Source organism: Coregonus lavaretus (assembly GCF_964263955.1).
Source record: "Coregonus lavaretus genome assembly, chromosome: 40".
In the NCBI taxonomy this organism is placed as follows: Eukaryota; Metazoa; Chordata; class Actinopteri; order Salmoniformes; family Salmonidae; genus Coregonus; species Coregonus lavaretus.
Window position 1 is genome coordinate 6,745,789 of NC_140027.1, and position 14,658 is coordinate 6,760,446.

The 14,658-nt window shown below is 45.6% G+C and overlaps 1 protein-coding gene across 2 annotated transcripts in view; it reads right to left on the bottom strand.

The window, feature by feature from the left end:
- LOC311113797 (E3 ubiquitin-protein ligase SMURF2-like) overlaps positions 1-14,658 on the bottom strand; it is a 65,292-nt gene that overhangs the window by 6,215 nt on the left and 44,419 nt on the right. For both annotated transcript variants that reach the window (XM_084157110.1, XM_084157109.1), the window contains exons 10-18: positions 13,364-13,522; positions 12,920-13,054; positions 5,351-5,567; positions 3,510-3,613; positions 3,091-3,205; positions 2,621-2,799; positions 1,322-1,459; positions 527-647; positions 71-272 (exon numbers count right to left, since the gene is read on the bottom strand). In XM_084157110.1, the coding sequence (XP_084013236.1) occupies positions 71-272; positions 527-647; positions 1,322-1,459; positions 2,621-2,799; positions 3,091-3,205; positions 3,510-3,613; positions 5,351-5,567; positions 12,920-13,054; positions 13,364-13,522 (1,370 nt within the window). The remainder of the gene's footprint in view (positions 1-70; positions 273-526; positions 648-1,321; positions 1,460-2,620; positions 2,800-3,090; positions 3,206-3,509; positions 3,614-5,350; positions 5,568-12,919; positions 13,055-13,363; positions 13,523-14,658) is intronic.

The following is a 14,658-nucleotide window of genomic DNA, read 5'->3' on the forward strand; positions in this document are numbered from 1 at the left end:
CATCCATTCCCCCCCCCCCCCCACCACACACACACACACACACACACACACACACTCCCCATCTCTTTACCTTGTAGAGCCTTGAATCCCTGCAGTGGGACTCTAGATGACCCGGTAACAAACTGCAGCAGTCTGGCCCTCCTCTCCTCATCGTAGGACTCCACGGCCTTCCAGAACCACTTGACCACGTTGCTGTCCGTGGTGCAGTGCTTCAGACGTGTGTTGCTCTTCCAGTCCGCTATGTCGATCTTCCCCAGGCCACACACGATCAACTGGGGTAGGGAGGAGAGGGGAGAACATAGTTGATTAGATGGTTTGAAGGGGTGTATATTCGTGGGAAATAGTATGATAGCTGTCACCATTTCATTTAAAAAGTATATCCCAAGGTCTCAGATTCATCGTGGAACATTTTCCCCCCCATTCAGGATACCCACACAAAGATGTATGCTCTTGAGAAATGATGTCATGTTTCCAGTAAGTGAATCATTTCTTTCCTAAACCATGTTAAATGCAACTGTCTACATACCTCTAGTTCCTTCTCGTCAAAGGACTTGAGCAGGTGCTGTGGGATGACCTCGTTGAAGCCCTTCTGCAGGGCCAGGAACTGAGCCTCGATGCCGTGGAGGAACCGCCAGTTCACATACAGCCTAGGGAGAGAGAGAAGGTAAGACCTAAGTCAACATAAGTCAATACAACATTGCAACATGTGAAATCCACACAGCAGTTCAACCAAAACCAGGGCTGGGGGATACGTCTGGTGCTGCACTGGTAATTTTGGGAAGACAGAACCAAATTCAGAGCGTTGAGATTTGGCCTAGTGCGAGAGGTGAAGTCCTTTGAAATCCTTGGCCATCTATGCGCCAATAGAATCCCTCCCCTTCCGAAATTCAAAGATGCCAGGTAAAAACCATCTCCGCTTAATCGTGATTCGTCCAAATAACAAGTGACGTAAAAACCAGCGCACCAGAGGAATTATTCCTCTTAACCCTCATATCCCCTATGTTCCCGACAGACATAACTTCAGTTACGGATGGGGGAAGAGACTACTGTGCTGGTAGCTGCTGTCTTGGTTGGACCAGGTCTCTCTTGAAAAATTAATTGTATTACAATGAGACTAACCTGGATAAATAAAGGTTAAATCAAATGTAAAAAATGACACCCATTGGTTGTAAGACGAACAACATCATTCCATCACAAGGTATGTTTCAGGTGTATACTTGAGATGTGAGGGATGATGATGATGGTTGCTGTGTGTATTGTGTTGGTTGTGTGTACGTGCGTGCGTGGACCCAGGCAGCGGCTGCGGTCTCCTCCTCCATACCTGACATACTCCTTCTTGGTGTCCTCGGAGACAGAGACACTCTTGCCGTTGGGCTTCAGTTCATGCTGGATGATCTCTCCATAGGCATTGTGCTCCACACAGAATGTATGGTCCAGCACCCCTGTAATGTCATTGTCCCTGGAGGGGAGAAGACGGAAATGTTAGTTAATAGTTGGACATTTTAGGATGTCTTGTCAACAGAGGGCACTAGTGTTGATGGGAGAGTAGTTGGTTCATGGTGTTGTTTTAGTGGCATTTCATGGATACAAAACAACCAACAACATGTCAGGTTAAGGTTGGAGTTTGTATACAAGTGCAAACTCAAACATTACACACTTGCTATCCTGTGTGTGTATGAATATGTATGGCTGTGCTTGTATGTATGTCTCCGGGTGTTCACGTAAGTTCAATTGTGTATAATTGTGTCTGTGTGTATATGTATGCATCTGTGTGTGTACGTGTCCAGGGCTCTAAAATCATTAATTTTTGCACTGGTGCTCCCAACTTAAAGTTAGGAACACCACATACAATTTAGGACCACTAGAAAATAAGATTTTTCAATTGATTGAGATAGCCTTTATTGGGCCTATATGAATTCTAGCTATTTTTGAAGCAGATTTTGTGCCCTAGAAACTAATATGTAAAGGCATTTGTTTATTATAATTAGGTTTCTACATTGTGTAAAAGCACTGTTTCCTATTGAGATGCATTACATTGAAAATTGTACACTGTCTCTTTAAGAATGTCAGTGACGTTCTGAGTGACAACATGCAAATCAGTCATTAATTCATTGCTATGATCATTGATCTCCTGAAGAAGCTATCCCTTTTCCATTCTTTCTGTGCCCCCAAATGTTTGCATATACTGGTAAAGTTACCAGGTTGTTAGCTAGCTAGCTAATAAGGTACCATGACTGAACAAGGTGTTAACGGCACGCGAGTCATTTTCGAACGGCCCACGACATGGTTTATGAATGTAAAATGCGTCCTGTCACTGGAGATGCTTCCAGCTGCAGCGCCAATGCGCTATAGAAGGATAATATGGGTCACAACCTTTGAACAGTTTGGGATAGAGACGAGAATAGTGATTTTTTTCTCTAGGGCACTCGGAAACAGCGGTACAGTGAAGCCTAATCATTACAACAATTATTATCTGGCAGTTTATTTTTTTCTAGGCGCACTGGTGCTCCCAAATTAAAATTCCAAGTCACACAGCAAAATATTTAGGAGCATATGCGCCCAAAATGGTCGCACTTTAGAGCCCTGTATGTGTCTGCTTGCATCGGTGTCTCCTACTCACAGGATCCAGACGAGGCTGTTGTGGAGGTCTGGGTCGACTGACTCCATGTCGTCCAGGGTGATGGGTTTCCCCAGCAGCTGTTTGTAGAAGGGCAGGGTGAAGCCCCCGTCTATGTAGTGGCCGTGGAAAACCGCCATGCCCATGATACGACCCACAAAGTGGAAGTAGGACAGGTGCTCCTGGAGGAGAGATGAGGTTGGCATCGATGCATATTTTTGGGATTGACGTGTGAGTGTGGTCACTATTGTGTTGTGGAGAAAAGCTTGATATAAATGTAGCTTATTATACCGAGGTGCCTCCCCTCTGACCTTATCATCCAATGAGTTCGCGAGGAATCAAGAAAATGCTATTCACATTCTCCCCATATCTCCTCCCCCTTCAGTCTCCCTCTCTCAGGAATTCTTTATGTGGCTCATTCTCCTTCCTCCTCTCTGTTATTATGTGTCTCTCTCTATGTATCCATTTCTCACCGGGTTGACAGCGCTGTCGGGGTTGATCTGCAGGGTGTAGATGTCGTCTCTGGAGTACTGGAACAGGCCGTAGTAGGGGTTCAACATCTCATGGGACAGCAGGTACAGCCACTCCCTATAGGGCAGACAGACATCTTGTCAGTCACGTGACACCAGCATAATAAACACACCATTATTTTGGGTTGCATGTTGGCCACACGCCCCAAACAGTATTCTGTTTGATGTATCAAGCTTTTTTAATGTGAATTTCCACAGAGGTTGTTTGTTTCTGGACTACTGCCCTATGAGCAAAATATGTTGAAAAGGCATATTTTTGGTTGAAAAGACATTGAAAACCATTGATTGACTGTCTTGCTCACTAGGTGGACCTCATGGTATTACTGAACGGTGTTTGAGCCTGGTGTGGATGACTGCAGTACCTGGCCACTCCTCCGTAGTCCAGGCCCTCCTCTCCTCTGAACTTGACCATCAGTCTCTTCCACAGGTCCTTGGGACGCATCTTCATCACCTGGCGGTACGACTCCTGTAACACAACAAACGAGGGCACGGGTATGTTAACCTTGGGTGTATTCACTAGGAACCAAACGGGGAGGGTCCTACCTGAATTGGTCCAATAGAAACTCTTGTTTTTGTTGCAAAACGTTTTGCACTAAGGAATACACCCCTAATCTTAAAATGTGCCAACCTGCAGGCCATTCAACTTGACCCTCAATCATACTGTTTCTGTTCTAAACAGTGAGTTGTTTTATACAGCAATAAGAGCAACAGTGGATTACAATGTGCCGGATCCGAATTCCACCAAAATCGTTTTATTTTTTAAAGTGGGGCAGAGAGTACAACAATATGCAGTCGACAATTTACCATTGTCATAATACTCCCTCAGATTAGTAGACTCACCATCCAGAACTGTTTGACAGCGCTACACTCCTCTCCTCTTTCGCTTTCCCTCTTTCTCGCTCTCTTGTTCTCTCTCTCCTGGTAGACTAGGCCCTAGTGGTGCCTGGGGGAAAGCAGCAGGAATGCACCAACACCATGACATCTGTGCCTGGGCAAGAGAGTGTGTGTGTGGGCTCTATGTGCACTAGCACCCTTTACATTACGTAAAGGCTCGCTCTCTCTCTCCTCTCTCCTCCCCCCTCCCCTCCCCGCTCCCCCCTCCCCGAAACTTGCCACTACGGCCTCCTTCCCACTCTCTCGCTTCCCTCTTTCCCCCTACTTTTAACTGCTGAAATCATCCTGAAAGAATGCCTTGCCGTGGAAGAACAGAGGATTGGGAGGAGGAGAAGGAAAGATGGAGCTGTGGTGTTTGAAGGGGCCTTTTTGGCTTGGTTTATACTGCGAATCGTACAGAATGTTGGGGGTGTTACTGCTCAGTTGTCATAGGCCTTTTCTTGTAGACTGTAAATGGGTGCAAAGCAACCTAGAAATCGTATGGGTGTGCATGTTTGTAACTTGTAACGGAGTTTGTTTAAGTTAAGTTTAGATATATTTTCACTTCTTACAGTATAAAGGCTTGTTTGGGTTTTATGAGCATGCACTGTATTATCAGTTTTACATGTATGCATTTGAGTGTGTACACTGAGTATACAAAACATTAAGAGCACTTGCTCTTTCCATGACATAGTCTGACCATTGTCTGATCCCTTATTGATGTCACTTGTTAAATCCTCTTCAAATCAGTGTAGGGGAGGAGACAGGTTAAAGAAGGATGTTTAAGCCTTGAGACAATTGAGACATGGATTGTGTATGAGTGCCATTCAGAGGGTGAATGGGCAAGACAAAATATTGAAGTGCCTTTGAACGGAGTATGGTAGTAGGTGCCAGGCACACAGGGTTGTCAAGAACCGCAACGCTGCTGGGTCTTTCACGCTCAACAGTTTCCTGTGTCTATCAAGAATGGTCCACCACCCAAAGGACATCCAGCCAACTTGACACAGCTGTGAGAAGCGTTGGAGTCAACATGGGTCAGCATCCCAGTGGAACGCTTTCGACACCTTGTAGAGTCCATGCCCCGACAAATTGAGGCTGTTCTGAGGGCAAAAACAGTATTCAAAAACAGCGACTCAATATTAGGAAGTTGTGTGTAGGCTACTTTAAAATGTATGCTTGATTTGTGGTAGATGAGTGAGTTATGCCTCTCAATGTAAAGTGAAAAAGCACTACCTATATACATGCAAATGCAATCCATTACGATACAGTATAAATTAAGCCATCAATCATACACTTGTACAGGGTTTTCACACAGGGTCCCTTAGTTTACCTCAAAGATCTCCTCGCGGCAGACCTCGATGCGACAGTGTCCTGCCTGGGGCTGCTGATTGGACAGCTCCTGCCGGAGGATCTTGAGCTTCTGCACCAGGTCCCTCTTGTACTTGGGCACGGTGAGGCACTCGGCCTCCTCGGGGAGCTGGGCTGGGGACAACACCGGGACCTGCGGGGGAGGCTGCTGCTCCTTCAACTGGTTCGACTGACGACTACTGGGGAGGGAGACACGAGCAGAAATGATAAATGTTAACAGTAAAATAATGCAATATGAAATCAAACACAAGACAATTACAAAATATGCAATGAAATGATTAACACTATCTTTCTCTCGCTCTATTGAGTATTGTTTTGGCAATAGTGGACTGCTCCTTTAAATGGAAATGCAGCTCATTTGAATTTAGAGAGAGAGAAAGATAGAGAGAGAGAGGTGGTGTGGACTGTGGAGAATACGGGGTTAAAAGTACACATGGGTTCAAAAGAACCCCTTCAGGGAAACCTTAGGACTTCCGACAAGCCCTTTAACTGGAACTTTATAGAACCCCCCCCCGGTCTTTCTCCTCCCCAAATCTCAGAGTCGATCTGAACTAGATCTTTGGCTAGACTGGGACTTCACTGCGCGTCAAGGTGATATTACCACAGGGCCAAGAGAAAGAAAGAAAGAGAAGAAAAAGAGATGCACACCAACGCCAAGTGTTGTGAGCTGTGAGGTGCTGGTGGCTGGCGCCTCTAGGCTCTCAGCTCATGGTAGACGAGAGGGAGTTGTGGTCTGTCTGCCTTTTGCCCTCCGCCACCTCATTCTCTCCTTCCCTCTTTCACTCTCATTCGGTGCTGGCAGACTAATTAAATATGCAGGCTTCGCTTGGTAAGACACCTCCGTATCCCTTTAAAGCCTCAAAGCGCCTTCAAAGTGAAACTGGCGCCTTCGTCGCTGCCCTCTGCCACCCTGCCCCTGGCTAACCGCGGCTGGGGCCACCGCTGCCCTGGCTCTGTACCCACGTCAATCTATGGCCGTATGGGATGGTTACATGCCTGGGTGGGCCTCGTAAAAACACAATTCACTCAACAACAAAAAAAAAAGAGCAGAGTTTCCAACAGGACAGTACTGTACAGAAGACGGAGCTCCTAATAAAAGGACCTACTGTCCAGTCGTAGTACAGTTGTGGTTCACAGAGAGGAAGTTCTTTAAACCTGTGTCTGAGAGGGGAGGCCACAGGCAGAACAGAACAGAACATAGCCACCCACACACTCTCTCACACACCCTCGTTCACCCTGTCACTCCCTCATTCTTCAGGGGTGGAAAAAAAAAAAAAAGTGTTATATTTGGAGTTCTCCAAACTAAACGGGCCCAGTGTTCCGCCGGTCGGTATCCCTGTATAATCAAGTCAGCTGGTATTTATTTTATTGGCAGTGTCGAGGCCCTTCCATGTCAAAGTGAGGGTAAGGCTCGGCTCGCAGGGCTGAAAACCACTTTAGGAAGACACACACGGAAAAGAGGCCCTTAAACAAAATGGAATGAGTTTCTCTTGGCTCGGGTTGGGAAGCTCTTGAACCATATAATAAAGCATCATTTGAGCGTTTTCGTCCAGGGCGCGGTGTAATTAAAAATAGGTTTCACATATTTCACCGTCTCGGGTTCCCAATTCGGAATGACCTCGGCATATTTCTAACTGTAAATATAGAAGTACAAGTGCGGCTCAGTCAAAAATCACTCTGGCACGGAGACACACGAGGGGAAAGAGTCGAGGGTTCCTTTCTGGGACGGGCCTCGATGAAATACGACTATCCGGGTAGAAAGACAAACTTTCAAATTCAATCTAGGAGTATTATTGTTATTCCAAGGTAGGAGAACAAGGCGAGGCGAGAGCAAGTGTTGCCAGAACAGGATTCGCTGGACCGAAGCGGTCACGATCATGAAGTTGGCACAGGTTCGGTACAGAGGTCCCAGCGAATCAAAAGCTCCTTTATTGAGCCGGACGCTGGCGGGTGCTGGGAGCACTAGCCCGCTCTAACCCCTCTCTCCCTGGCCCTTTACACTTCGTGTGAACAGTGGGGAGAAGGCCGCCAAGGGTCGTCCAAGCGGCGCTGCCGTGCTGACTACTTCCCACAAAGGAGAGTGTGTGTGGTGTGCCGTGGCGCTGGAGCTCAACCCTCAATCATCTTCCCTGGCTCCGGAAAGGAGGGGAGATGTTCCCATTGGCAGTGAATGGGAAGGGATGGCTAAGTTCTCCCTAAGGGAAGACAAGGGAAGTATTGCACTATATAGAGAATAGGATGTCAGCCAAGGACTACCCTAGCCCCACAAAGGTAGCTTTCACAAGCCTGGGGCTGCCTCACTGTCTGACACTCAAACAGAGCCCCCATAGACACTGACAATAACACTGTTTACAGACAGGATGTTTACAGTATTTAGGCTACATAAAATGCACCTATATGCCACAAAGACACAAACAAAACATGAAACTAAAAATACAAAGACCCATCCAAAGACCCTGACAATATAACACTCTGTTTACAGACAGGACGTTTACAGTATTTAGGTTACATAAAAATGCATCTACAGTGGGGAGAACAAGTATTTGATACACTGCCGAATTTGCAGGTTTTCCTACTTACAAAGAATGTAGAGGTCTGTAATTTTTATCATAGGTACACTTCAACTGTGAGAGACGGAATCTAAAACAAAAATCCAGAAAATCACATTGTATGATTTTTAAGTAATGCATTTGCATTTTATTGTATGACATAAGTATTTGATACATCAGAAAAGCAGAACTTTATATTTGGTACAGAAACCTTTGTTTGCAATTACAGAGATCATACGTTTCCTGTAGGTCTTGACCAGGTTTGCACACACTGCAGCAGGGATTTTGGCCCACTCCTCCATACAGACCTTCTCCAGATCCTTCAGGTTTCGGGGCTGTCGCTGGGCAATACGGACTTTCAGCTCCCTCCAAAGATGTTCTATTGGGTTCAGGTCTGGAGACTGGCTAGGCCACTCCAGGACCTTGAAATGCTTCTTACGGAGTCACTCCTTAGTTGCCCTGGCTGTGTGTTTCGGGTCGTTGTCATTCTGGAAGACCCAGCCACGACCCATCTTCAATGCATTTACTAAGGGAAGGAGGTTGTTGGCCAAGATCTCGCGATACATGGCCCCATCCATCCTCTCCTCAATACGGTGCAGTCGTCCTGTCCCCTTTGCAGAAAAGCATCCCCAAAGAATGATGTTTCCACCTCCATGCTTCACGGTTGGGATGGTGTTCTTGGGGTTGTACTCATCCTTCTTCTTCCTTCAAACATGGCGAGTGGAGTTTAGACCAAAAAGCTCTATTTTTGTCTCATCAGACCACATGACCTTCTCCCATTCCTCCTCTGGATCATCCAGATGGTCATTGGCAAACTTCAGACGGGCCTGGACATGCGCTGGCTTGAGCAGGGGGACCTTGCGTGCGCTGCAGGATTTTAATCCATGACGGCGTAGTGTGTTACTAATGGTTTTCTTTGAGACTGTGGTCCCAGCTCTCTTCAGGTCATTGACCAGGTCCTGCCGTGTAGTTCTGGGCTGATCCCTCACCTTCCTCATGATCATTGATGCCCCACGAAGTGAGATCTTGCATAGAGCCCCAGACCGAGGGTGATTGACCGTCATCTTGAACTTCTTCCATTTTCTAATAATTGCGCCAACAGTTGTTGCCTTCTCACCAAGCTGCTTGCCTATTGTCCTGTAGCCCATCCCAGCCTTGTGCAGGTCTACAATTTTATCCCTGATGTCCTTACACAGCGCTCTGGTCTTGGCCATTGTGGAGAGGTTGGAGTCTGTTTGAGAGCCGGAATTCTTACTGGTTGGTAGGTGATCAAATACTCATGTCATGCAATAAAATGCAAATTAATTACTTAAAAATCATACAATGTGATTTTATGGATTTTTGTTTTAGATTGCGTCTCTCACAATTGAAGTGTACCTATGATAAAAAATACAGACCTCTACATGCTTTGTAAGTAGGACAACCTGCAAAATCGGCAGTGTATCAAATACTTGTTCTCCCCACTGTATATGCCACACACTGTGATACAAAGAAAACACAAAACATTAACTTCAAATATATAAAGATCGCTTATAAAGACAATTATTTTATTCATTCACTCGCCTTCATTTCACCAGGTAAGTTCAACGCCTCATGCGCACCAAATATAAACGACTCGCTTGAAAAATATAACGCAGACATTGACGTAATGCTGCAGAAATATACATGTGAGCGACAGAGACAGTGTGGCTGAGTGCAGACCACAGCAGCGTGGATGTGTGAGACATGTCTAGCAGTCTGAAGGTATTTTCCAGTCTGAGGCTGAACCAGCCAGTCAAATAAAAAAAATGGTCGGTGCTGTGTTGACAAAACAGCAGGCAAATGCCACTCCACTCGATCATAGAAATATAATCAATTTTTTCTCTATTCTATCGATTATCTTTCTATCCCACTGACCCCCAAACCACTAGCAGTGGGTTAGTCTGTCATCTCAGTCTTTTTGATTATCTGATTAAAATGAATTCATCTTTCTACTCTTCTCCATCACTCTTCTTTCATTCCTCCATTACTCTCCTCCTTTCATTCACTCCCTCTCCCTTTCCTCCACATCCAATCACACCTCTATTACCACTACCTCTATCTCTCACAAATCGCATCTTATTCTACCCCTTACTCTCTCCATTCCTCTGTCTCCTTTTCTCCTCCAATCACTCGCTCTCCACTACAGCATCCCTTCATTTCCTGGCCACTAGTCTAGGTAGGGTGGAGAACGCAGGAGTGAAAGAAAGAGGAGAGAGAGATGGCGAGAGCGAAGGTGAGAGGAGAGAGAAAGAGAAGAGAAGAGGAGAGAAAGAGCGAGAAGAAAGGGAAGAGAGGAGAAGAAGAGGGAAGAGAGGAACCTCATTGCAGAACAGTAGTCTGCACTTTGGCGCATAACTCTCACATTCCTCTCCTTCCACATCCTCCTTTCTCTCGTGCTCTCTCATTCTCTAAATCTCTCCCTCTGTCTGGTATACAACTATGCATTGAATTCCTTCCTTTCCAACCTTGTAAAGTGTGACAACGTAGCGATAATGACAAAATCCTATGTTAAACACACCAATAAGTGGTCAGGCTATTTTCCTACCTTTGCCTTACATGGAATCAAATAAGAACTTGAAACCTCAATCAAAAACCATAGCAGCATTAGCTAGGGACTCGGTACCTTTCCGTTTTTCTAGGGGTCACACACACTGCAACACAGCATGCTGTCACCACACAGTCTTTAACAGTGAGGTAACACTTATGGTGAGGTCATCATCTACAGCATGTCCTCTCTGAAACAAAATTAAATGGCCCAAGGAATCCCAGCGAAAAACATTTATCAAGCGTGTTGTGGGCCACGGCGGTTGTTGGGTGAAATATTCTGAAATCCTGGGGCTGATCGAAGACAGATGTGCTGCTGATGGTAGGCCAGGCCTGGCTGCAGCACCGCTAGGCTAGGCTAGCTAGCTAATATGTTTTCCAGCAGCTCAGAGCAGAGCTTTCTGGGATGGGCCAGTAGGGGTGTTACTGGAGCCAGGGGAGCCCTCAATGTTTGGAGGGGGTGACACACACACACACACACACACGTAAACATGCATACACACACAATCATAAACTCACACATCATTTTGCAAACACACACACACACACTCAATTCATAAACAGGGTTCACACACACACTTTGTCCTCCCTCCCGGTCACAGATAACTCACTCTGCTCCCCAGACAATCTTCTATCAGCTGTATCATCTGGTCTCACTTTGCCTGTTTACTTGCCTGTTGTCAGTCAATAAGGACTGTTTATAGTTCCGGCTTAGAACCAGTCAACAATCAAACAAGATGTCCATGTTCTGCTAAATGCTTTTAATACCCAATAAAACACGATTGTGCGAGTGCCAACAAAGCAATAAAATATAGAAAATTGTGTCTTCATAGAAGGGTACTGACTGAGGGGGTGGAAGAAATGTTGCCGCATTGTAGCATTGTTTAAATGGAGTGTACACTAGTAGTCTGGGGGTTAAATTCCAGGGAGAGAGACGATTGGCTCCTGACTAACTGCCATCTGAGGAGAAAAGTAACACACACACACATTAAAACACCTGTGCTCAGCGCACACACACTAACACACATTAACATACACACACACACTAACACACCTGTGCTCAGCACACAGGTGCTTATCCCTACTTGTATCTACTTCCACAGCTACACAGTCAGCTCTCTAACAGTATTTGGTGTCTTGTAAAAATACTAAACAGCACTAAACACTAGAACACGATAGGGTAGTGACTAGTGATGTAACGCACTTTGAGGTACAACAAAGGCCTAAACATAGCCAATTAAATAAGACACTATTGGATCCGACTGCTGCCACCAAATGTATATTATGCAAGTCTACAATATGTGGTAGTTTATTACTTTGGTTTGCATTGCTTTACTTTTCCCTCATCTGTGAATAAAAACGACATTCCAAGTATCCAAAAGCAGCTTCTTTCAGAGTGGTGCAAATATTGCCCTCAAAAGGGAATAAGACAGCGTTGTGCATCACCGTAAACTCACTAAGCTAGCTCCCCTACCGGCGGCCATTTTGACACACATGGATACTATTTGTGCCGAACGACCAGATGTTGATTTCACAAACACGCATCTCGTGCCAGGCGCTGTTATTGCAAGGTTTCGACTGAAAAATCATATCAAGCTCTCTATATCATAGCTTAGATTTACCCCGTTCCAAACGGGGTTTAGATACTGCTAAACAAAACAGTCCCTTCACCTGCTCCCTCCGTGTGCAAAGCAGCGTGGGTAATAGCGTGATAACTGGACCGTTCCACTGGGGCGCACGGTACACGGCTGGTGTTTGAACAGCTACTCATGGGGGAATACCAGCATGCACGCACGACACGTCACGTCACGTCACACACACACACACACACACACACACACACACCTACCTACCTGCTGGCTTACTGCAGAGAGCTCTAGCCTAGCAGCATCTGATCCACATTACAGTGAGTTTCCTCAGTAGTGGGATGGCTCCAGCCCTAACCCCAGCTCCAGCCCAGAGGCCTTTAATGGCATGCCACTACCTGTGGTTCAGCTGAGGCAGCTCACTCACGACTGCTTGCGCACAAACAGACAGCCAGGAGTGTGTGTGTGTTTGGTGAACCTGAATGGCATACGTGAAAATCAACAGTGGCGAAGCTACACACAGAGACGGCCCACTGGTAGGGTCACACGTGTCAGCGTTTTTTTCAGCCTGAACTTACGCTGCTGTCGTGATGTGTGTGTGTCAGTGTGTGTGTGTGTGTGTGTGTGTGTGTGTGTGTGTGTGTGTGTGTGTGTGTGTGTGTGTGTGTGTGTGTGTATGGTGAAAGGTTGCAGAGTTTGCACACACGTGTGTCTGGTTGAGTGGTGTGTGTCAGTGTCGTTGTGTCACCCCCTGAAGTGTGTGTGTGTGTGTGTGTGTGTGTGTGTGTGTGTGTGTGTGTGTGTGTGTGTGTGTGTAGGGTGGAGGGTTACCTGAGGTTAGTGTTCTGGCTCTGGCTCTGGCTCTCCATGGCCACGCGGGAACCGTTTGGACTAGGGCCGTTTGGACCAGTGCCGTTTGGACCAGGGCCGTTTGGACCGGGGCCGTTTGGACCGGGGCCGTTTGGACTAGGGAGGAAGAGGAAGAGAGAGATAGAAAGAGAAAGAGAGAGAGCGAGAGAGAGCAACAAAACAACAGTGAGATAAAATAGTACAAAAAGACCTTGGGCTATCACACAGCAGACGGATTCACTAGCAGCAGGTAGAATTCTTCCTCAACATTTTTGCTACCATGACATTTTACTGTGATCTAGAAAATAAGCAACCCCAGTGTTTTCAGTTACAACAAACCCCCTGAGTAGACCACTAGATTAGAAGTAAAGACCCCTGCTCGAGTTAAAGGTCACAGCCTGAAACAGTGACAGTGTTTGCACTCACTTGAGGACCAGGTGGAGGTTGGCGGAGAGGCGTGGGTCGGTGAACTGCGTGGTTCGGTTGTTGTGGTCCACAAAGTAGACACGTCCCGTTGCCGTGTTGCGGATCTCCCAGCCCGGCGGCAGAGGACCCAGCTCCTCACAGTTGACGTTGCTCAGATCCCTGGGCAAGAAAATAGGACCACAGGAGACCATGAACACAACTAAACCATAACCACATAACTCCATTGCTCACTCAACCTAGGGTGCTAAAACAACAAGGGTATAACACAATGAGTATAATAATGCAGTATTTACAACTATTATTATCATTATACTTTATTAAGTATTAATCATCTAGGTTAATGAGAGTATATTATCTTTTATAGTGTAAGAACCAGGTTATTATAGTACAAATCGACTTGTAAACACAGTCACTATTGCTATCCATATTTATTCTAACAGTTAGGTAGGATTATTGAGTGCTAATTCTCTTTTCCCAGTATACAACAATCTTTTCTTCTAAGTATAAAAAGGACATCCCAGAGGCGTGCCTAAATTCAACTCAACAGAGTTGGATCGATCGCAAAACATCTGAGAAAACACTTGAATAAATTCCAATAATTCCCTATCTCCCCCATAGACCTACATTATTTTCTGTTGAAACCTAAACCCTGAAGTGGGATGTTTTAACTGTCCACTAAGGACTCATCACTAAAACAGTCTGCACATGCCTGGCTAAACTGTTTCATGACATAATGGGTGTTTGTAAAGCATTCTGGGCCAAATGACCATGATTCAAGGTTGAATCTTAAGGACATAGAATCTCTGAAGATCAAGACTTCAATATGGTAATTATTTGGGATAAATCGCTGTGCTTGTGTATTAGCTCATCAATAAACAAGAAATACTCAGTGGAGTGTTCAATTGAACCTTTGTGCAAAACAGTTAAGGAAGGTGAGGAAAGGTCAGGGTACACAAGCAGGGTTGTGTTCATTAGGCACCAAACAGAAGAAAACGGACTGAAACAAGGAAGTCTGCCTGGAGAGGAGAGAGGGGATGACAGAGAGAGCGCGACAGAGAGAGCGCGAAAAGTGAGGGAGAGACAGTGAAAGACAGACAGTGAAAGAGAAAGAGAGAGAGATTGTTATATGTATGGTTATTTTGAAACTTGATTATTGTTGTTACTGTTGTCCCATTGACAATATTGATTTTTATTATTTTAATTATGTTAATATTGTAAATCTCCAAAGTAAGCTTTGGCAATTTGTACATTGTTACGTCATGCCAATAAAGCTAATTGAGAGAGACAGAGAGAGA